General features: G+C 38.6%; 1 protein-coding gene across 1 annotated transcript in view; it reads left to right on the forward strand.

Moving 5' to 3' along the window:
* The window catches only part of LOC136883181 (membrane cofactor protein), a 341,137-nt gene that overhangs the window by 50,646 nt on the left and 264,765 nt on the right, over window positions 1-25,726 (forward strand). The window contains exons 3-4 of the mRNA XM_067155363.2: window positions 10,043-10,231; window positions 20,764-21,003. Of these exons, the coding sequence (XP_067011464.1) occupies window positions 10,043-10,231; window positions 20,764-21,003 (429 nt within the window). The remainder of the gene's footprint in view (window positions 1-10,042; window positions 10,232-20,763; window positions 21,004-25,726) is intronic.

A 25,726-nucleotide genomic window follows, 5' to 3' on the forward strand; every position in this document is an offset into this window, starting at 1 on the left:
AATCTTGCATGTGTTGGCCGATGGCTGAAAACTTGTTGTATTTTATTGCGTTAGTGTGCTCGTGGTATCTGATAATGAAGTTTCTCCCGGTTTGCCCGATGTAGGTTTTTTTACAGGTGGTACATTTGATCCTATAAACTCCTGATTTTAAAAAACTGCTGGTCTTGTTGATGTGTGAAGTATTGTATAAAACATTCATGTTCTTACTGTTGGTTTTGAAGGCTATTTTAACGCCTTGTTTCTTAAAGATGTTGGTTAACTTGTAGATATCATTGTTGAACGTGAAGGTGGAAAATGTTAGAGGTTTGGTTATTTCTTTTTTGAGGGTAGTTTTTGGGCGATGTTTGTGTTTATTGATTATCCTTTCTATAAAATGATTGCTGAAGCCGTTGAATTTTGCGATCTATTTATCACTTTCCTCAGAAACAATAATGCAGCCAACCTAAACTCAATCCTAAATTTAATCAAAGGTACTTTTCCAAGACAATTACACTTCCTAAGCCATATTTCATTTCAATACAAGAACTTACTGATTTCCATGATTATAATTTTTACAACACCCCATTTATACTTTATTCTTTGTTAAAAACCTCTTATTATGTATATTCCTTGTATTATTAACTATTACCATAACATCTCATTTCACTTGTTATTCTTTAAAATAATATTGTCTTAGGATTTCGCCACAAATGATCTTTGCTCCAATACGGCTGATGATGACCCCTAGATGGGTCGAAACTAGTACCGTATAATTTTGTAATCTTGTGAATATATTGTATTGAAAAGGTGGAAACATTTAAGTTATTATTATTATTACTTATATATTGTTCAATACGGACCAAAAACATGAAATTCATAACCATCAATGATGTAGCTTACCAGGCAAAACAGAAAGCCTTTCAATATCTAGGCCTAAAATTAAAGATAGCCAAATTACGCAAAGACATCGATTTCCTAAAGCAATGTATATCACTTAACTTGACACCTAATTTTCTAAGAAGCAATAAAAAGAAACATCGGACTTCACCTCAAACCATCAAAACTCAAAACAAAACAAACAAAATATGGTTAAGAGACGAAATTAAATTCTTGTACAGGAAGAAATATTTTTTGAATCAGAAATTATACGACACTCACCTCGCAGCGACTAAACTACTTTCAAACGCACAATGGACACTATTCTATCAAGAAGTAGAGAACAAATTATTCTACGAACTAGCCAAAAAACAGTCAAATTTGGAGAATAAACTCAACAGGCTAAAAAACTGCCAACTACATAACCAACAAACTAGAAACTCCAATAGTAACACGTTCGTTCGTACGCAGTTTCATCCAGCTGTTGTAAATCTATCTAACACGCCCTTAAGTGAAAGTGAACACTTAACTTTATCCAAAGGACCGAAACACAACTGGCCAAACTTGAACAGCCTCAACATAGCCGCTACTATGATCACAGAATCAGAGCTAGCCATCAGCAAAATACCGGAAGACACGCAAAATGAGGTTAGAACCGATGTTAAAAGGAAACTGACTGATATCCTCCACAATTTAACCAACCCCGCAAATAACCTCAATAATAAAGAAAAAATTGCTGAACAAAAGCGCATATACGCCCTCAAGAAGAAAATTAAAGACAACGAACTCATCATAACCAAAGCTGACAAAGGCAATGCAACAGTTATCATGGATAAAAAAGTATATATTGAAAAAACAAAAAACTTTTTCACAGACAGCTCATTTTCCATAATCAAAAAAGACCCCACCCAAAAAATTCAAAAACTACTTAAACAAACTCTTAAAAACACTTCATTTTTATTTACCGAACAGGAAAAATCCAAACTCATACATATGAACCCAGGACTCCCCACTGCTAGAGCTCTTCCCAAAATTCACAAAACCGGAATTCCCATCCGGCCAATTATCAACTATAGACCGAGCCCCTTATACAGAATATCACAATTCATCCAATGTTTCTTAAGAAAAAATTATCAATTCTTATCCAAAAAGTCTATTAAAAACACATCTGAGCTAGTAGAAAAACTAAACAAGTTCAATTTGCAACCGGATCACTCCATCCACTCTTTCGATATTGTAAACATGTACCCAAGCATACAAGTATCAAAATTAATTCCGATAATTATAAACAATTTAAACAAAAACAGCCACTTAAGCAAACTAGAGATACAAGACTTTATCACAATATTAAAACTTATCATCGACAATAACTTCTTCACTTTTGACAATGTCATATATCAACAAAATGGTTTGGCAATGGGGTCACCGGCCTCAGGTATCTTAGCAGAAATATACCTGGACTTCCTCGAATACACCAAAATTGACAACGAATTCGAAAACATTCTCTTTTGGGCCAGATATGTCGACGATGTCTTTGTAATCATGAATGAGAAATCAATTAACGCACCCACCACCCTCTTAAGACTCAACAATATTGATCCTCATATCAAATTCACACTAGAATCCGAATCAAATCAAAAAATCAACTTTCTAGATTTAACCATCACTAGAAACTCAGATTCTTTCAGTTATAAAATTTTCAGAAAACCCACTCAAACAGCCTCCACCATTCGCCAAGATTCAGTGCACCCCCAGTCCCACAAACGAGCCACATACAACAGCCTAGTTCACCGAGCCTTCAGCATACCTATGTCCAATAAAGATCTAAAAAACGAACTCAACACAATCCGCGGAATCGCAAAATTCAACGGCTTCAGCAATCATTTTATAGAAAGGATAATCAATAAACACAAACATCGCCCAAAAACTACCCTCAAAAAAGAAATAACCAAACCTCTAACATTTTCCACCTTCACGTTCAACAATGATATCTACAAGTTAACCAACATCTTTAAGAAACAAGGCGTTAAAATAGCCTTCAAAACCAACAATAAGAACATGAATGTTTTATACAATACTTCACACATCAACAAGACCAGCAGTTTTTTAAAATCAGGAGTTTATAGGATCAAATGTACCACCTGTAAAAAAACCTACATCGGGCAAACCGGGAGAAACTTCATTATCAGATACCACGAGCACACTAACGCAATAAAATACAACAAGTTTTCAGCCATCGGCCAACACATGCAAGATTATAACCATAATTTCACCAATATTGAACAAGACATGGACATCCTCATATTAGCAAACAAGGGCCCTTTACTGAACATAATGAAAATTACTACATACACCTAGACCAATACTTTAATGCCAGTCACAATCTCAATGAAATCTCAGAGAAACCCAACATACTCTTCGATCTATTTATCACTTTCCTCAGAAACAATAATGCAGCCAACCTAAACTCAATCCTAAATTTAATCAAAGGTACTTTTCCAAGACAATTACACTTTCTCCCGCACCCTTCAGCCCCACCTTAAGCCCTCTTCCTAAGCCATATTTCATTTCAATACAAGAACTTACTGATTTCCATGATTATAATTTTTACAACACCCCATTTATACTTTATTCTTTGTTAAAAACCTCTTATTATGTATATTCCTTGTATTATTAACTATTACCATAACATCTCATTTCACTTGTTATTCTTTAAAATAATATTGTCTTAGGATTTCGCCACAAATGATCTTTGCTCCAATACGGCTGATGATGACCCCTAGATGGGTCGAAACTAGTACCGTATAATTTTGTAATCTTGTGAATATATTGTATTGAAAAGGTGGAAACATTTAAGTTATTATTATTATTACTTATAACAGAATAAATCAACTGACCAGAGCACAATATGTCACCAAGAATACCTACAACAAAATTGAAACATTACAAAACAGTCATTCAACCAGAAATAACATACGCAAGCGAAACCATCTTCAAAACTACTAACACTGCACAAATAGACAAAATACTCAAGATAGAGAGAAGAATCATTAGAATGTGCATCAACAAATCATACCAAAAAGATGGACACTGGAGAGTAGCTTCTAATGAAACAGTCTACAAGGAAAAAGAACCAGTAATGAGCACAATCAGGAAGAAATGCATTTCATTTTTTGGACATCTAATCAGGACACCAGAGAACAGGATCATCAGGAGAATAATAGAAAAATTATGGAATAGTAAGTGCAACATTAAGTGGATTACAGAAATCAAGGAAGATATGGATGAACTACAACTTACAGTGGAAGACCTAAGAAACAAAACCGACAAAATCAAGAAACTCACAGACAAGCAAACCAGACTGCAAATCAGAATCAACAAACAGACGATAGGAAGGGTGATTTCTGATGAAGAAAGAAGGATAAGATCAGAGAGAATGAAAAAGTACTGGACTGACAGGAAACTGAAAAATTCTTTGTATAAAGTTGGCTAGAGTGGTCCAATGAAGGCCATAAAATGTAAATAAAAATAATAAAAGGATAAAAATGGGAAACTCTTAATAGATGCAGATTAAGTCAGCCTACGGTGGAAGGAATACCTTGAAGAACTGTATGTATCTAATAAAACATGGTATATTGAACTGGAAAATGATACAGAAGAAAACGATAAGGGCCCTGTTATCACAAGAAGAGAATTTGAATAGCGCTTGAGAGAATAAGTGACAATAAAGCTTGCGGTCCAGATAACATACCAGGAGAACTACTAAAGAATATGAGTGAGAAAATGAAAGACCTACTTTATGATATAATCCATAGATGCTATGATAGTGGCAAAATTCCTGAAGACTTCACCAAAAGCAGAACAGTTATGATACCAAAAACATGAAGTAGTGTAGAATTCTCTGAACACAGAACCATAACACTGCTCTCTCATGCATCCAAAATATTATTGTCAGTAATAAGAGCCAGGACAAATAACAAACTTAATTTACAAATTGACCCAGACCAGTTTGGTTTCAGGAAAGGGATGGGAGCAAGAGAAGCAATCTTGGCTCTAAGAACCATATTAGAAAGAAGAATGGAGATGAATAGAAACATATATAGCATTTGTAGATATCGAAAGGGCTTTTGGTAATGTAAATTGGGATCAACTCTTCAAAATTATTAAATCTTCGGGATTAGACTTTGAAAGATAGGAGGCTGATACTGCGACTTTATGAAGATCATATCACAACAGTAGACATCAAAGGAAGCTGCCAGGAAGTAAAAATCTGGAAGGGAGTAAGATGGAGTTGCCCACTATCACCGTACCTCTTTAATGTATTCATCGAAAAAGCTATAAAGAAGTTCAAGATGAACACAAAAGGAATTAGAATAAATGGACAACAAATCCATTGTATTCGACTTCCAGATGATATAACAGTGGTTGCAGACTCAGAAAAGGAATTATCCAAGATGCTGAATATACTGTCATCAAATTTAATAGATTTATACTTAAACATTAATGTGAAGAAGACAAAAATATTAGTTGTAAGTAAACATCCTGAGCAAAATCACACCAACATCAGGCTTGCTAACGAAATAGTGGAACAAGTCACCAGTTTCCCTTACCTCGGAAGTCTAATCACAAACAATAACTGTTGCAGCAAAGAGATAATAATAAGAATAGTGCTTGCCAAACAAGCTTTCAGCAACAAAAGAAATCTTCCGACCAATATACATCCAGATATTGAGATTAGGAAAAGTTTTGTGATGTCATTTGTGTGGAGCATACTCTCATATGGATGTGAATCTTGAACAATCCAAGAACAGGGTAGGAAACGGCTTGAAGCACTTGAGATATGGGTCTTGAGGCAAATGCTAAACGTCAGTTGGACTAAAAAAAAAGAACCTACGAAATTATCCTGCGAGAAATACAGGAGAAGAAGCAGCTGATAACAGTACATAGAAGAACAGCTAAATTCATTGGTCACACAGTGCATCATAATACCTTTCTAACCAACCTACTAGAAGGAAAGATCTTAAGAAAGAAGGGACAAAGTCGACCTAGAAAGCAATTCCTTCAAGTATTGTTGCAAAACGTTGGATGTAATTCCTACTGTGAGATGAAACAACAAGCTGAAGACAGAAGGCAATGGTTGAATTGACAAGGCATTGCCTTTAGACATTGATTGACTCTTCTGTATCATTCCCCTCAAGAACTTCATTTCGGCTGCCTGTATTCGACTCTCATCCTTCTTTGTCATTGTCCAAGTTTCTGCTCCGTAAGTTGTTATGGGTACGTAATACATCTTGTTCATAGTTTCCTTTGCTTCCATAGACACATCTTTGACCCATAACATGTTTCTTACACTGTGATAGAAACAGCTTCCAGCTTGAATCCTCTTACTAATTTCAGCATCCAGTCGAGCATTCTCCATTAATTCACTCCCCAGGTATTTGAACATCTCCACTACTTCCAGGGGCTTGTCTGCAAGTCTAATCTGACCTTTCCCTTCTGTCTCCCCTCTAGTCATAACAAGAGTTTTACTCTTCTGCACTTATTTTGAATCCACATTCTTCAATCTTCCCATTCTCCACATCCAACTGTTCTTGAACATTTATGTCCTCTTCTCTCCAAATCACAATATCATCTGCAAATAACATGTTAATTTCTCTTCCTCCATATGCTGCTTTTGCTGTTTTCATGTCATCATCCATTACTGTTGTAAACAGGTTTGGCAATAGGACACTTCCCTGTCTCAGTCCACTAGTGATTTTGAATCAACTTGTCCTGCCAACTTGTGTTTGCATGCAACTACAACATTCCTTGTACATTGACATGATTATTTTTATTAATCCCTGTCCAATTTCTTTTTGCACCAGACTGTCCCAAACTTTAGTCCCGGGGACACTGTCATATACCTTTTCAATGTCAATGAATGTCATCACCATATCATTCTCATACTCCCATTGCTTTTTCATTAGTTGTCTCATAATGAAAATGGACTCAATTGTTGACCTTCCATTTCTGAAACCAATCTGATTTTCAACTCTCAACCACTTTCCAGTATCCTCTCCATTATCTTAGCAATATGGGATATCAAAGTAATTCCCCTCTAGTTCTTCAATACTTTTTAATCGCCTTTCTTGAAAATTATTATCAAACGACATAGAAATTGTTAAGTAATTTGGTAATGGACTGAGAAGTTTCCCTGTGTTTAAAGACTTGGTAGTAATGGTGTTGATTGCTTTAAAGTACAAAAAACAGAAGTGTTAGGTCTGTTTGGGACTTTAATAAGGCAACACTGCAAAGTACCGGTATTCCTTTAAACTATTGAATATATTTATATATATTTTTTTAAATTCCGTTTGGGCCTGCTATGGACCACGTGGTTCTTATCTCCAGCAGCTTTCTTCTTTGACCAGTACTCCTTCATTCTTGCTCTGTGAATGTCTTTCCGCTCCTGAGTCCATTTCATACCTCCTCCTGGACATACTGTTTTTTCCGTTAGTGACTGGAGAGAGTTTGATGTTCTGATCAACATTCTGTACCTATTCCTATCATAGATTTCACTGGGAGCAATGTCCAATTCTTGAAGGTCTTTTCTGACAAGTCGTGCCCACTTGGCATTAGTTGCTTTCCCTCTAGAGGTGGTGTGGAAGATTCTGGAGGTGAGCCTCTGATTGTCCATTCTCATGACATGACCATAGAAGTTCAATCTCCTCTTCCTCATAGATGTTGTAATGCTCTTCAATTGTTGGTACAGTTCGTTGTTGTGCCAGATTTTGTACTTGCCTTCTTCTTTAATAGGGCCCATGTTTTTTCTCAGGATCTTCCTTTCTTTCAGCTCCAGTTTTCTAAGTTGCCCTCTGTTGGTTTAGGCATTCTGAGGTGTATAGTACTGACTGTCTCACTACAGTAGTGTAATGCCTGATTTTGAGGTTAAGGATTTGTACATACTCTTCCATAGGTGGTAGGCGCTTTCTAGTTTGATGCATCTGCTGTTCATGGCCTGATCTTCATTCATGTTTGGGGTTATCCATTCTCCGAGGTATTTGAAGGAGGTAGTCCTTTGTACTGCTTTGTCCCCGAGTGAGATTGATTTGGGTGCATCTCTCATGTTGGTGATAAACTGTGTTTTGTTGATGGCGATCTTCAACCCTACTTTAGCTGCTATGTGGTCGAGAGTAGATAGTTGATGGATAGCTTCCTCCACACTGGATGCCAGGAGTGTAAGGTCGTCTGCGAAGGCTAAACAGTTGATGGTTAACTTGTCTTTCTTGTAGCCTGTTCTTAATCAAGAGTCATCCTTATCTCTAGCAGCTTTCATCTTTGACCAGTACTCCTTCATTCTTGCACTGTGAATGTCTTTCCGCTCCTTTTTCGAGTAGGCAGTTGAAGAGGATTGGAGATAGGCCATCCCCTTGTCTAACACCTGTTCTGATCTCAAAGCTCTGGGACAGTTCCCCTCTGAATTTGATTCTGGCTGTAGTGTTGGTAAGAGTTGCTTTCACAAGATTCAAGGTTTTCTTATCTAGTCCCAGCTCAGCAAGTGCCTGGAAGAGTGACTCTCTATCTACTGAATCGTAGGCCTTCTGAAAGTCGACAAATGTTGCCATGTAGGGTGAGGTGCTTAGGTTTTTGTAAGTGATGATGGTTTTGAGGTTCAGGATTTGTTCGGCGCATGACTTGACTTGCGAAACCCAGCCTGGTACTCTCCGATGCAGGAGTCTGGTTGAGCCTTTACTCTTGTGAGTAATACTTTGGAGAGTATCTTGTACGTCACTGATACAAGGGAAATCCCTCTGTAGTTGTTGCGATCTGATTTGTCACGTTTTTTGTGTAACGGGTGGATGATAACTGAGGTCCAGTTGCTGGATAATGCTTCTGTCACCCAGATATTAGATATGATTTCATGGATACTTTGGGTTGACTCCTCATCAGCGTATTTCCAGAGCTCTGCTATGATTCCATCCTCACCCGCTGCTTTGTTAGATTTCAATTCTGAAATGGCTTTTTGGATCTCCTCCTTTGTTGGGGGGAGAGTGTCCAACCTGGTAAGATTTTGAGGTTCGAAATGCAGTTTTTCCTTGGGTTCCTTTGAATTTAGAAGGTTGTTGAAATACTCTGCTAGAACTGTGGTGCACTCTTCATTGTTCAGTTTCAGTTTTTCGTCAGCCCCAGAGGTGAAGTGTAGGGGCTGAGTAGGGTGTTATTTGAGATTTAGAAGTTTGGTAGAAGTCTCTAGTGTTGTTTCTTTGAAAATCCCTCTCTGCTTGGTCAATGATATCTTTATTGTACTGCCTCTTAGTGTTTATGATAATTTTATTAGCAGTTTTCCTAACTTCTAAGAAGTTTTTATGGTTATCCAGACTTTTGTTACAGTTCCATTTTAGCCATGCTTGCTTTTTCTCTTCTATTGCTTTGTCACAAATAGTTGTCCACCATGTATGTTTTTTCTTTCTGACCGCTGGGATGGTGGTTGCCGGTGCATCTACTAGTGCCTTCTGTAGTTGGGGCCAATCTTTTTTGTCTTTGTTTTTAGCCAGGGTCTTGGTGAAGTTATTGTTATCTTACAGCTTGGCTGGATTTAACCTGGAATTTGTGACTTAATGCAGTGGTTTTCTCTGTTTCTTTTAAGAGGGATGAAATTGGTTTTGATCAAAGAAAGATAGTGGTCTGAATCAATGTTTGCACTTCCCAATACTTTGACATTCAGCACTTCTTTGCTGTTCCTTCTACCGATGGCTACATGGTCCAGCTGGAATTCTCCAAGCATTGGGTTAGGGTATCTCCAAGTCATGGCTTTCCTAGCAAGGCGTTTGAAAGCTGTAGATTTGAGGACTAAGTTGTAATTTCTGCACAGGTCAATCAGCCTTTCTCCATTCCTGTTGGTCCTCTTGTGAGCTGGGTAATCTCCAACTATGTTATTGAATTTTCTCTCTTTGCCAATCTGGGCATTAAAAAGTCTCCCATTAAAATAGTTATGTGGTGCTTTGGGATCTGGTCCATTGTCTCTCTGAGTACTTTCCAAAAGGTTTCCACATTTTCAATATCTTTCCTGTTGGTGTCATTAGTAGGTGCGTGGATATAAATTGTTTTTATTCCAAATTTTTATGTAAAAAGTTAATTTTTTCATTACACCCATTGTGTTCTTTTGGAAGATGTGAGGTGCACTTCAATTTACCTTTGATGTCTGTTGCAGGCTGTCCCTCCCCGCCCTTCATGCGGAATGCTGAAGTGCACTTCGAGGGGCGCAATGATGACACAGGTACATACCGTAAGGGCACACTGGCAGCTTACAGGTGCGTTCCTGGCTTCGAGCTAGTACCTCCTAACAGCAAGTTACGAGAGTGTAAGGACGGAGTATGGACAGGAATCCAGGGTGTCTGTGGTGAGTATTGATGACTGTGTAGTATAAGGTCACCAGATTTACTAAATGGGAATAATTTTGATGAAAATAAAGAAAATAGAACAAAATGAGACATTGCAGTGAGGTTTAGTTTCCTGCACCATTTCAGTATTAAGATGATATGAAATATATATGATGATTGTAATGACTTCTCTACCCCTTTTAACCTTTGACTACATCCGCCTATTAATATGCAATAAATACATGCATGGAGTATTTTGTACACCAAGAGGATGATATCACAAACTCGCTTAAACATTTATCTGTAATAAATGGTGCACATTAAATCAACTGTTCTACAAACAGAATAGTTAAGTTATTGGATAACAATGTTAAAACATCAAATAAAGTACAAAAACTCTTGGCAACTTGAAGAAATAATAAAGTATCATTATACTGAGTTCTGGAAGGAATTTACATACCAATATAAATGGTCCATTATTGGACATTATAAATTTTCCAGCTGGAAATTTACTCATTCAGGACAGATATTTCAGATTCCCTATGGGAATTAACATCTATATCATGAAATTACATGGAAATATTGTTTACAAACTTGGAAAACAGATATCACTTATGTCACTTCAGCCTCATTTCAGCCCAGTTACTCTATGTCTTCATTAAAATCTCCATTATTGCATTCTGGACAAGTAAGCGTATGTTCTTTACTTTTATTACAAACCATCACACTCATTTTTGTTCCGTATTGAAAACAGCGATCTCACTTAGTTTACAAAAGGAGTATATCTTTTACTCACTGATCTCTTACATGCACTACATGTCATCATTGTCACCCTGTTCTTCTGTCTGCCACAGGAGAATCACCAACATCGTATTTTTAATGGAGGGTCTTCCTCTTGTTTTTACTCTTGCCTTTATTTACTTTCTCAGAAAGAGAGGCAGGTTCCCCAGTTCAGCTCTAACTTCAAGATGCGGTTCATCAAAGACATCGACAAGGCCTTGAGACAATCTCTTGTGTTGAATTGTATAAGGTTTGACTGCTTATTGCTGCTATATTCACCATCTGCTTGTTCTTCTTGGTACTGTATAGGAATCTCTCATTTTGTTCACGATATGTACACCACCTTTGTTGCAATTATAGTCCATTATGATCATGATGGGCTTGTTCAATAATTGAAGCATCACTGTGCATAGTGGAGAGCAAAATTACTGCTCTGTTTTTCTTCTGTACATGGGACACATTAGTAATATATCTCTGAAAACCAAACATAGAAGAACCAGCTTCTTTTGTCGTCTTTGGCAAAAATTCTGGTGGTAGTTCTCGTTTGTTTTTCTTTATAATGCCTGCCATTGTTACCTTGTGCTTCGAAAGAGACACCGCTAATGGGTAACTAGTGTACCAGTTGTCACAAGTTCAGAGGGGCTAACTTTCAAGAGAGGCAATTAGTAATGCAGGCGGTAGATATTTTTTCGAGATCTTGCTAACGTACATATGGTAGAAAAATCAACGAACTACATACAGTTCAATCAGATATAACCCATTCAAAGACTGTCATATAAACAGTGTTTGATTCGTACCTGCTAGAGTGACAGGTGATCTGCAATATATACCTGAGTGGAGGTTGAAGGTTTTTTTGAGAACTGTAGTTGCCCCCTTAGTAGCTTGTAGTTCCTCTTTGGTAAAAGTACACTGGTGACATGCTTTTTCTTTTGATATCGTGTGCATCCTCTGCACTAACAGAGCACTTCACAGATCAATGTTCATATTAACACGAAATTTAGTCTTGTTCTTCCTTACCAAACTAAAAACTCTTTCCACTGGAGCATTGCTTTCGGGTGCTAGAGAATAGCCATCATTAGCTTACTCAGTGAAAGGTACTTTCTTATTCCTGAAGTATCAGTGATCTTTGATATTTCAAACCAAAGTCTGTTGGCACTTTTATCCTTGTCAAAAGGTAATCCATCAAATTGGAAACGACTAAACTCTGTTTCCAAAGAATCAATTTCTTCTGATGACAGAAATATAGGAAACTCGTCAATCATAAATTCTGTTGAAAAAAGACTCTTGGATTCCGTCTGGAAAACATCAGCAAATTCAGCATGCTCGAGTAACTTATCCCTAATTTGCCACGTACTCACATGTTTTTCTATAGAACAGTTCAACATTGGATTAAAACTTTTTCAATGTAGTTTCATCTAGAGAAAATGCCCTTATGTAAGCCCTTATGTTTGTCTCAATGACCAACTTACTGTCACTTTTCTGTAATTGTTGTTGTTGTAATCTATGGCTTTATTGGGAAGTAACTCCAAATACAAAATTGATATCTCTAAACAACAGTAATATACAATTAACATTAATAATATACAGAAGTATTAGGGAACAGAGTCTTGTTTCATCTTGTTCCTGGCTGTCCAGTATAGGGCTGGTAAATTTCCTTTGCTGTAACTTAGCACAACTAAATTTCACATCAAGCAAATTACTATTGGACTCTGGAACAAAGGATGCTCTCACAAAGCGGAATTCTGGCATTGCTTCCACTCACTAGTGCCAGGCTCCCTTTTTTCATCTATCCTATCCAACGTCCCTTGGTCAACTGTTGTTCTTATCCTACCCCAATGCTATTAAAGCATTCGAGGGCTAGCGAGACTTTCATTTTCATAACCTTTGTGGACCTTGTCTTTCTTTGGCAATATATCTTCATTTTTCGAAGTGTCAGATCCCTTCCATTTTTTCTTCTCAGATTAGTGTTATGTAAAGGATGGTTGCCTAGTTGTAGTTCCTCTTAAAACAATAACCACCACAGCCACCACCACCACCAGATGTGAAAGCCTTTGAAATTCTTGGCGGATTAGTGAAGTGTATGGAGAACACACTATGAGTGAACAAATGGTAAAAAAATGGGTTAGAGTATTTAGAAGGTTGTATTAATGTCCAAGACGAGAAGCATAGTGGGCGACTGTCTGTCATTAATGAAGACTTGGTGCAAAAATTGATGCAAAGGTTTGAGAAACCAAATGCTTCAAGATTTCGTTATTAAGTTACGAGCTGCCTGAAATTTCAAGGAGTGTTCTTTATGCAATTGTGGCAGGATGCTTAGATTTTTGGAAGTTATGCTTACACTGGGTAATGAGGATGCTGACAGATGTGCACAAAACCAAGCATGTAGGCAAGGCTTTGACTTTCCTTGAGCAGTACAGTAATGAAGGTGACGCGTTCCTAAGCTGAATTGTCACCGGCAACGAAACGTGGGTGGCTTATGTTACACCGGAATCAAAACAGCAATCCATGGAATGAAGACACTCAACATCAGCCAAGAATGTGAAGTTTAAGCAAACAATTTCAGCTCACAAACTCATGTGCACTGTATTTTAGGATAGACACCTAGTGACTATCACTTGTTCTTGCATTTGAAAAAGCCTGTAGGAGGTCAGCGCTACGACGATGATGATGATGACCTAAAAAGGACTGTGCTGCTGTGGCTGGTACATCAGGTGGCAGATTTCTATGAGGTTGGTGTTCAGAAACTCATTTCAGGGTATGATAAGTGCCTTAAAAAGCTTAAACTTATCTTGAGAAGTAGTTTAAGCTGAAAAGTGTCAGAAGCCTGGTTTGGAGCAAGGATGTCCCTCAGAGAAGCAAAAGAGTGATATATAGGATGTACTGTGTGCCTATTCTGACGTATGCAGCAGAAACTTGGGTGATGAGGAGATTTCAGGAAAATGACCAAGAGACAGGTGGACAAGAGGAGTGGAAGAGTGTGTACAGAGAAGAGGAGAGGACTGGGCAAGAGTGAAGAGGGAGAAGTTGTGGGAAGACAAGAGGAGGTGGAGAGGCTTATGTTCTAAGCAGACCTGCCCAACAAGTGGAAATTGCAGATGATGGTGATGATGACGATGATGATGGTACACAAGCTCATCCAGTGGTAATATGGAAATGAGAATGGCTGAAGAAGAAAGAAGGCAAATCCCCCTTTAGATCAAAATGAGATGTATTGACAAAACATGGTTCTATTTATCAGGCTATGTCAACTTACACAGGTGTTTGCCAGTCATAATTTGCATGCCACCCTTGAAGAACTTCCCCATGCCATGAAAATATGATGTCTAGTATGCTGTGAACTGTCGCTGCATCATGGAGCCAGTTATTTTTTAACATACTGTAACTTGATGACAGGATAGTAGATAGATGAATACACGGCTGATAGCTTCTACTCTAAACTTTATGAATTATTCTAATAACTGCTTACACACAATTACATCGTTTTCGCTCTCTCAGCGTTCTCAACGTTCAGTCACACTAATTTACACTCGGTCTTCCTCAGCTTACATTTACAGTCTCACTCAACTACACTATGCACACACCTAAAACTGTCACTCAAACACCAGGGCAGTTCTCAAGTAAATTCACTGAACAACAAAGTGGCTGCACTGTTCACAATTTAGGCACACGCACACATTTTTATAAGTCAGTATGCGATTCACACTCACATTGTAGTCTTCTTTCGCTATCCCTGCGTTGTTCCATAATCCACATGCAACACTCCCGTGCTTTGCAGTGCTGTCACTTACAGAAATGAATTACCTGCTCTCAGTTGCTTACTGCCCACTCTTTGCGCTCATTCATCTGCCTTTTTATAGGGAGGCTGACCCTTTGAGATCCTTCAGATGAGGGGAACCCGCTGGAAGTCTCTGGAGATTGAAAGTTCCGTGTTTGTCTTTCTTGTTTCTACACCGCCGGAGGAAATACAGTTTGGCAGCAGTGACAAGGTAGCAGGCTAGCCACTGCGCGCCCGTCTTGTCTCCAACTAGTAGTTCGTAGTGACGAGATGGTGGGAGATACAACAAGGCATTTTTACCTGCCCTTGAAGCCAGGCTGACTTGCCCCCCTTCAGAACTTACTACAAAATGGTGGACACAGAGGTCTCCTGTGCCACAATATAGTAATCACCAATCAATATTTAGAAATCCATGTTAGGTTTGTGAACCTGCTGGATGAGTATTTTGCAAATGTTGCTTCCAACAGGATAGTGCAATTTGTTACATATCTTGTTAGAGCAATAGTAATTTTCAATTCTCTCCAGGACAGAGTATTTTTAGACATATGGCCACCTAGGCATCCTGACCTAACATATCCAGATTTCTTTACCTGGGAACTTTTAGAAGGTAATGTTTTATGTTAATAAGAAACTGGAAAACATCATCACACATAAAATTGCTCCTACTCAGTGGCAGTTCTTCATTGTGATGCCCAATCAATTGCAGTAAGTGTAATAGACAAGTCTAAATTTGTATTGCATACGGGCAGTGCGAACTGAGCTCATTTGCATCCGTCCTTCAATCCCTCGAAAACGCCTAATGTTCCTCTCTCTCACTCTCCATGTGCTATCAGCCCTCAAGTTCCAAAAAATGTTCAGGAAAATATACTTTCTGATATCGAGTGACTTCAACTCGTTAAAAGAAGCAATGGTTGAAAAGGTGCATAAAATGAAGTATTTCACCCCTGATTGAAAATAATTTTGATCTAGTATTAACATATTCATTTTTACAGAAGTTCTGAGACCTGTATACAACTTTGGGAGCTGGCTTTCTTAATGGAGGGGGAAATCATCATCTGATGATACTAACGTTCCTATTTTCTTTTTCATTACTACCTAAATTTTAATAATTCACTTTCATGTATACCATCATCATCATCATCATCATCATCATCATCATTTCCCTTTATCCAGCTGTAGCTGTGTACCAGTCCAGGTTTCTTTCTATAATGCTGCATTGGTTGGTATCCTTCCATCTCAATCATGGCCGTCCACGGCCTCTCCTTCCTTGGATTTGCATTTCCATCACCTTTTTTGGCATTCTTTCATCGCTCATTCGCTTTATGTGCCCAAACCATCTTAGTGGGCTCTTCTCTATTCTGTCATTCATTTTTTCCACTCCAATTTCTTCCCGGATTTTCTCATTCCTTATTTTGTCTCTTCTACTCTTCTGTATCATACTCCTCAAGAACTTCATTTCGGCTGCCTGTATTTGACTCTCATCCTTCTTTGTCATTGTCCAAGTTTCTGCTCCGTAAGTTGTTATGGGTACGTAATACATCTTGTACATAGTATCCTTTGCTTCCGTTGGCACATCTTTGTCCCATAACATGTTTCTTACACTATGATAGAAACAAATTCCAGCTTGAATCCTTTTACTAATCTCAGCATCCAGTCGAGCATTCTCCATTAATTCACTCCCCAGGTATTTAAACGTTTCCACTCCTTCCAGGGGCTTGTCTGCAAGTCTAATCTGACTTTTCCCTTCTTTCTCCCCTCTAGTCATAACAAGAGTTTTACTCTTTTCTACACTTATTTTCAATCCACATTCTTCGATCTTCCCATTCACCACATTCAACTATTCTTGAACCTTCCTGTCGTCTTCTCCCCAAATCACAATATCATCTGCAAATAACATCATGTTCATTTCTCTTCCTCCATATGCTGCTTTTGCTGTTCTCATGATGTCATCCATTACTATTGTAAACAGGATTGGTGATAGAAAACTTCACTGTCTCAGACCACTAGTTATTTTGAACCAACTTATCCTGCCAACTTGTGTTTGCACGCAACTACAACATTCCTTATACAATGCCATGATCATTTTTATTAATCCCTGTCCAATTCGTTTTTGCACCAGACTGTCCCAAACTTTCGTCCTGGGGACACTGTCATATGCCTTTTCAATGTCAATGAATGTCATCACCATATCATTCCCATACTCCCCATGCTTTTCCATTAGTTATCTCGTAATGAAAATGGGCTCTATTGTTGACCTTCCACTTCTGAAACCAAACTGATTTTCCTGTATCTGATTCTCAACCTTCAACCTTATTCTACTTTCCAGTATCCTTTCCATTATCTTAGCAACATGGGATATTAGAGTAATTCCCCTGTAGTTCTTCAAAACTTTCTTATCACCTGTCTTGAAAATTGGGATGTTTATTCCTTTTTGCCAATCCTCAGGGACCTCCTTATTCTCCCAGACATTCCTGAGAACCCGATATGTCCACTGCAGGCCTACAGCTCCAGCTGCCTGTATCATCTCCACTGAAATTTCATCTATTCCAGCAGTTTTTCCATTCTTCATCTTTCTTACTGACATTTCAATTTCATTCATTGTAATTTCTTTATCCATTTCTTCATCAACTAATTGCCTTTCCTGGTCGTCCATTGAACGACTGTCATCCGTTCTTATGTTCAGCAGCTTCTGAAAATACTCTCTCCATCTTTCTTATTTCTTCTGGCTTTGTTAAAATTATGCCACCTTCATCCTTCACAAATCTGGTGTTTACTTGATCTCTCTTTTTGTTTCTTAAGATACCATACAGTAATTTCTTGCTGCCCTGCATATCATCTCTCAATTTCTGTGTGAATAAGGCCCAGCTTTTCCTCTTTTCTTCCTCCACTACTTTCTTGGCCAAATTATTTGCCTCCACATATTTTCTTCTACTTTCTTCAGTCTTGGATGTTTTCCATGCTTTCCATGCCATTTTCTTTTCCTTCACTTTAATCTTTAACCTATCATTCCACCAGTGTGTTTCTTTGTCTTTCACATTTCCTGATGTTCTACCACACACCTTTTCTGCACATCCAACCAGTGCTTCCTTAAATCTTTTCCATTCCTCTTCAACATTCCCCACCTCTGTCCTGGGTACCAAGGGTATTATTTCCCTTTGAAATTCTTCTTGTATGCTTTTCTCCTTCAACTTCCATACTTTAATTCTTTTCTCTCTTCTTAATTGGGGTTTTTAAATCTTTCCAACTTTCAATTTACCTATCACAACTCTATGATCTCCACCGAAGGCTTCTTCAGGCATGGCTTTTACATCTACAAGGTTCTTTCTGTGTTCTTTCTCTATGATTATATAATCAATCATGGTCTTTGTTCGTCTGTCTCCCCAACCATACCTTGTAATCTTCTGACTGTTTTTCTTTCTAAAATAGGTGTTTCCAACAATCATTCAATTCCTCATGCAAAAATCCACCAACAACTCGCCTTCTCGATTTACATTTCCATATCCAAAGGGCCCTACAACATCTTCCTTTCATTGTCTTTCCATTCCAACTTGTGAATTTAGATCTCCCATCAATAGTACTTCCTTATCTTCTATCTGTCTCTCCACTTCCTCTAAGAAGTCCTCTAGATGTTCATCTATGCAACCAGTTTGTGGGGCATACAACTGAAATAGATCTTTGACGCCATTTTCAAACTGGAGTCTCGTCATCATCATCATCATCATCATCATCATCATCATCATCATCATCATCCTATCGCTGATGTACTTTGTATATTCCACATATTCTTGGATTTCTCTGGTAAGTATGATGGCCACTCCATTTTTTGCTTCAGGTCCTCCACTGTAATACAGCCTGTATCCTTCTCTCAGAGGGATCTCCCCTGTACCCCTATTCTTGGTCTCGCACAGTCCAAGTATGGCTATATCTTTTTCTATCATGAAGTCAACCAGTTCTTCTGTCTTTCCCGTCAGTGTCAGTACATTTACTGTTGCAATTTTGATGTAGTTTGGTGCTGGTTGCCCATTTTTCACAGTTCCCCTAGCACCTGAAGAGCTGCGCATCGCTTTCAGCAGGAGACGCCCTAACCTTTTCCGAGGCACCATATCTGTTTTGTCCATATAGGCTATTGTTACGATGGGCTCGCCACACCCAAAGGCATTTTATACCTACTGCCAGGTTCAAAATTAGGCTGCCCCTAACATGGAGACAGACGCCTTTCGTTGCCGCTCCTCTGGAGTACAGACGCTATGGGTATGCCCCTTCCGCCATCTCCACCGTACTGAAGTCCACCTTCTCCGCCGTAGATGCCGCTGAGGTCTTCACTCGTAACCCTGAGCTGGGGCCCATACCAGATGTTACACACCGGGTCAGTGTGCTCTGGGACTCACATAGGCAGGGGCGCCACTCCCTGGGTAGGGCTGCCTCTGAAGAGGGTCCCTACCTGTTCATTATGGAGAAATATCTTCATTATTACTTGTAGTGTGTTCATTTAGGTATTGACCACTTACAAACAAAAAACCATCAGTTTAACCTTTGAAATAATTCTTCATCACGGCATAATCTAATAGCAAGATGCCAACCCAAAGCAATGATGTTTCAATACAAATAGAAAAGAGGGTGATAGTCCAAGAGAGGAGAGCGTGTGATTAACAGCGCGCTCAGGGAGAAAGTGTCAGTAATTCCAGGAATTGGGACGTCTCAGTGACAGAGTTCTTCCAATGCACACAAATAGACCTGCTATGCTGCAAGGTGTGCAGATCATACAGGACCTTATGGGCGACTCTGTAACTACAGCTTTCTTGGACAGGTGGCTAAATGTGCTCCCATGCGTTTGTCCTAAAGTGCTGTCATTCACAGATCCAAGCAACGTTGCCAGGTCACCAATAATTGAATAGGTATCCAGTGTTCTCCTAGGACCTTTTTAATGGATGCACCGCCCAGCTAACATAACCTAGATATGTTCTAGTTACATAATAGATACACATTTGAGTCACTGGGTGTTCCAAATTAAAATATAAATGCTGTAAAACTGCTTATTTGAATAATAAATTATCATTATTGTCAGGACTTGTTTTTATGTGATTGGAAATGGTCTTACAAGATGATGATCAATTGATAATGTTGTCTTCCAATAACTCGTTCTCTGTCTTACCTTGCTCTGAGCGGTAGTTCGTGATGTTGGCAGTTAAGGGTAAATTTATTTATTTGCATTTTTTAAACCATGGTCATTCTGAACTTCATCACTTGCATAACTTAAATCGGAGTTTAAATGTTTAGCTTGACTCTCACATAGTGTGCGGAAGCAGTGTCTGGATTAGCATGGAATCGCATGCAAGCACTCGATTTCTCATGATGTTGCTAATCCGTATGGCACTCCACAGCAACAGAGTGGAAAATCCTGGTGTTATATGATTATGTATGAGGAGTAGAACATTAGAAGTTCAAAATACTCTTGTTCTGTCTTGTTTGTGATAATAACACTAATATAGTTCAAATTTTCAGTTAATGTTTACTTGACTGATATTGTTAATGTCATAAGGGAAATAAATTGAGATTGTATCATTTATTTTTTACGTAGTGTTCTCCACCTGGCTGACGATAACTTCTGGGGAGAATACTGGGTATCAATCTTTCGCTCATTGCTGTAGGCTATATTTATCTTTCATTCTGGTGGTTCTACAGCACTGCAGATTGTATTATGAAGCCACGCCTGCTTCAATTGAATCACTGTGTTGCATATTTGCTATTATGGACAGTCAGTTGAATATGTCTTTGGATGCTGGAAACAAAGTCTTCCATCATTTTCTATAGGATATTGTAATTCATGACGGAAGAAAATGTGAAATATTACTGAAATGTGATTTTTCTTTTTTGAGTTTATTCAATTTATACTGTAAGTATTAAGTTCCAAGTGAATCATACGCCTTTGTGTAGATCACAAGTTAGATACAAAAATTGAGATTACGCTGGTACTTAGACTATTATCACCATTTTCAGTGTCGAATGGTTGTTCGGCTCCAGCCAACATCGCCAACGGCTACTATGTGCTGGAGACTCCCCAAGGGAACATCCCAGATAACCTGGCAGAGCACAAGCAGGTCCATGTCAGCCAGCGAGCGCATTACAACTGTTACCTGGGCTTTGTGCTGAGCGGGGTTCCCACCATGCAGTGCATAGAGACTGGAGAATGGTCTCCCCGTATCCCTCCACAGTGTATTCCTCAGCCACAACTGACAGGTAAGTTCATGGGTGAAGATATTTCTTCAGTGTTGTATTAATCTTATCTTGGAGGTCATAGTCTTATTTTTCTAATGTTTGTGCCACTGATCCTGTTCAAGATGGATACTAACTTGGGCAAGGACCCTGGTACATACAATGGCAGCATTCTTATTTTCAATGTGATAATCAATTTGCTTGAAATTCTTTTCTGTGTAAAATTCACTCTGTGTTTCTCACTGTTAAAAAGGTGGGGTAGTACAACCGATAGCACAAACAGCTTATTAATTCTTAAGATGGCAAAACCTGACACCAGGCTTTTCCTCCATTCATTCTGTGGCATCGCTTTGTACCGGGTATTTGGACAGGTTCTATATTTTATCACAATAATGGTACTACAGTAAAACCCGTGCTGAGCAGAAACCCAAGGGACCAGAAGTTTTTCCCACAGTATGCAGGATTCTGGTTCATGTAGGTGGTTAAAAATAAAATCCAGAAGTGCATACCTTCATTAGATAACCAAAGAGGTAGACTTTTGTGATTTTGTGTGGTGGTAGATACAATAATGACACTAATCACAAACGTATACACACTAGTTCATAGTAAATATTGTTTATTTGTTTGGTTGGTTGGTTGGTCGGTCGGTCGGTTGGTCGGTCAGTCGGTTGGTTGGTTTCAACCCTTGTATTGGGTCATCTTCAAGCCTTAAATGATAAATGCCCCATTTTCACACCAGGCAAATGCTGGAGTTGTACCTTAATTAAGGCCATGGCCACTTCCTTTCCACTGCTAGGCCCTTCCTATCCCATCGTTGACATAAGACCTATCTGTGTCGATCTGATGTAAAGCAAATTGGAAGAAAGAAACAATATTATAAATGGAAAAGAACATTACATGAAACTTTCAAACATCAACACCTAATACTGTATATAACTGTTGGCAAGTGTAATGTTTTTTTCCATTTATAATTTAAGGCTGAAGATGATCCAATACAAGAGTCAAAACTAATCCCGATGTAATAAATAATGTTAGCATATTATATACAGTATTGAATAGGTGGAGTTTCTCATCCTTGTCGATAGTGATAAATCATCAATACGGACCAAAATGAAATTCATTTCATATCATTTTTTGCTACTAAAAAAGACTGAATATCCTTTACAGCTGATAGGGATGAAGGAGGCTCCTAAGTTTCCTGTTGCAAGTTTCGGTCATTCTGCATTCCTACAGTAAAGGATGTCCAAACCACACGGAATATACCTGTCATGGTCTGGAGATAGTTGCCATCTTACAAACATTTCAACCATCTTAGAGCCATTTGGAATACACATGTACTGAAAAGAGTTTGGGAAAATTTTACATATATTTTCTGTTACAGTAGTAAAATTTCCTTCCATTTCTGCATCAGACAGGTTCCACTTAATAAGGTAAACTTGCATGAATATTAAACCACAATTCTCGGGACTGGGAAAATATTCTGATATGGACAGTTTTCCGGTTCATAAAGGTTCCGCTAAAGGCAGGTTTTACTCTATTTTTTATCAGATGGTGTTAATTTCATAATCGTTGAAAGAACATCTACTTCTGTAATGTAATGATTAGTAATATTGGCTGCCGTTCTCAAAGACCCCGGTTCGATTCCCGATACTGCATCGTATGTGGTTAAAGTGGTACATGCAGCTCACTTCCCTTGCGATAGGACTCAAGTTTACTTTTATTGAAAAAAGATATGTCTGATCATGCTTGAAACATGATTAGCTCGGTAAATTTCTATGAAGTAGGGTGCTATCTTACTTAACATCGTCCCAGAGAGAATTTCTCCTTTAATGGTTTAGGGATTTACAGTACTTGGGATGTGTGTTCTCCCAAGATGGTAGTATACTAAGTGCAGGTGAATCGAGGTACAGCAGAACTCAAGCAGTAAACTCGCAGTTGCAATCAACAGTATTCTGTAAGAAAGAAGCAAGTTCTTGGATAAAGGTATTTTTACATCAGTCTGTTTTCAGACAGACTTTGCTGTGAGAGAGTGAAAGCTGGATAGACTCAAGTTGCCTTATTGATAAGTCAGAAGTAATAGGCATGAAGGATGTGAGAATAATTTCTGGTACAAACAGGTGGGAACAATGGCAGGAGTGAGGAGATAAAGGCTAAGTTAGGAATATGAACTCTGTGGATGAAGCTGTACATATAAACCGGCTTCAGTGGTGGGATCATGTGACACCAGACTCAGGCATTTGAGGCGCTGGCCTTCTGATCCCAACTTGGCAGGTTCGATCCTGGCTCAGCAGTGTAGTGGCATTTCAAGGTGCTCAAATACATCATCCTTGTGTCAGTAGATTTACTGACATAAAAGATCTGGTGCAGAACAAAATTCCAGTGCCTCGGTGTCTCTGAAAACTGAAAAAGTAGTTAGTGGGGCGTAAAAAACAATAACATTATTATAGACTTCACCCTGCCCCTATCTTGCTATCTACTTCACAGCCCTTAACAGGCAGTTATCACACTGGTCACAGAAATCACGCACACTCACATGATCTTCACCTGTGAGACAAGGAGTAATTAACTTCCTGACCAAAGGTGGTGCATACTAACCAACATATAGAGATGGCTTCTGTTGAGGGAGGGTTCATGACTTAAGAATATTGTATTAAAAAATTTTAGTGATAAGGGATAGATATTAATTAATTTCATGTGGCTGTTTCTAGCCTGGTGCAGCCCTTGTAAGGCTGTCCCTCCAATGAAGGTGGGTGGTATCTGGCATTTATAGGAATCTGCATGTTATTTTAGTGGGCCAAGGGAATTAGTCATTTAAGATAAGATCTCCCACCTGGTCAGGAATCGAACTTTGGGCCTTCTGAACCAAAGAGTACTACGCTGACCGTTCAGCCAAGGAAGCTGGACAGAGAGCACAAATTGCCTTAATTGCTGGGTGCTGATTTTATTGACATCACAGCTTTTGGGTTTTAAGAGCTTTTGCGATATTGTAGCAGGAACGATTGATGGATTATCAATACAGTACATGGTATAATTTCTATTACAAGTGTGGGATATTGAAACTGATTACTTGTGCATTCTCTCTGAATGTCTGAGGCTATTATTTGGATATGTTGTTGTATTATCTATAATTTTTAGATTCACTGAACTACAAGACGGTAGTACGTAGTTGACCTGAAGTGATTTCCTTTTCATTGCATTTATTCACTACATTTGTGGTGCTGAAACTCTCTATTGAATGAATTTACATAACATTAATCTTTAATTCAACAAAAAGAAAAAAAACAACACCACATTAAGGTTATACTGTACTTCGACTTGGAGGAACATACATCTTCAGACTATGGCCAGATAAAGGCAAATATCTTGCTCATTTTAGCATTACTACTTACTCGACTTACAATTTCTACTATATTTTGATCCATTTTTAGGAAGAGTAATCTATTTCATATATTACATTTTTTGGTTAAGCACATATCGTTCATGAGATATTTATTGCCCCCATCTACTGTACCTCCCAGAATATAACCCACAATCAATTCCTTCGGGAACTCAGTAGGTAAGCTATTTCAACAGTAACCATATTCTCGTTATTCAAACGATAAGCTGTTCATTTTCCGCTTTCATTCCCTAACAAAATGACAGAAGCTTCATTAGATACGCTACATAACTTGAAACGGAAATGCACTAGGGAAAGGGCATATGCTACACGATTTATTAATGCTATTAACAGCATCATTGACACTACACTGTTAAACAAATATCAGTATTACTGCAAGAGACTACAGGAGACACTAGACAAACTTATTAACACAGATGACGTAATCCATGACCTTCTTTCGGATCAGGAGTTTGAATCTGATACAGAAAAATTTCGGTGGTAAGGTCTCTATGTACTGTGCAGAGAGCAGTTTTGTCTGTCGTAGAAGTAATAAATTCATCCATGTAAGTGCACTTGTCCACCAGTTCAGCAGCTGAAGGAAATAAATCAGTGTGTAATGTTGGTGATTCTTGGAGAGTGGCAGATAGAGGAAAGGGGGCTACAAGAAAGTCCGAAAGGTAATCCGGTGAAACAATAAGTGATAACGCCGTCTGTAGTCTGAGGTTGGCTATTAGTATCTAATATCACACGATACCAAAAGAATCTGGTCAAATCTTTGTTAATACCAATATAAATGGTCCGTTATTGGACATTATAAATTTTCCGGCTATCTCATTCCTGGTTGCCAGCATTTCGCCCCAGTGTGCTAGGTTGGGCTCATTAGTTGGTACCCAGCACACCTACCAAGATGCTGGCTAGTGCATACCGTGGAGGCCACTGCGTCGGCTACTTGGAGCCTCCGGCAGTGCCAATGCATTATGAGAGACTTTGTCTCTTTACCAAAAATTGATGCCTGCTTGGCTATCAGATGATATAGATGTTGATTCCCATGGGGAATCTGAAATATTCGTCCCGAATGAGTAAATTTATAATACCAATATAAACAGTCCGTTATTGGACATTATAAATTTTCCAGCTAACTCATTCCTGGTTGCCAGTGTTTCGCCCTCGTGTGCTAGGTTGGGCTCATCAGTTGGTACCTAGCACACCTACCAAGACGCTGGCTAGTGCATACTGTGGAGGCCACTGCTTGGCTATCAGATGATATAGATGTTGATTCCCATAGGGAATAGCTGGAAAATTTTTAATGTCCAATAACGGACCATTTATATTGGTATTATAAATTTACTCATTCGGGACGAATATTTC

Source organism: Anabrus simplex, chromosome 11 (genome assembly GCF_040414725.1).
Source record: "Anabrus simplex isolate iqAnaSimp1 chromosome 11, ASM4041472v1, whole genome shotgun sequence".
NCBI lineage: Eukaryota > Metazoa > Arthropoda > Insecta > Orthoptera > Tettigoniidae > Anabrus > Anabrus simplex.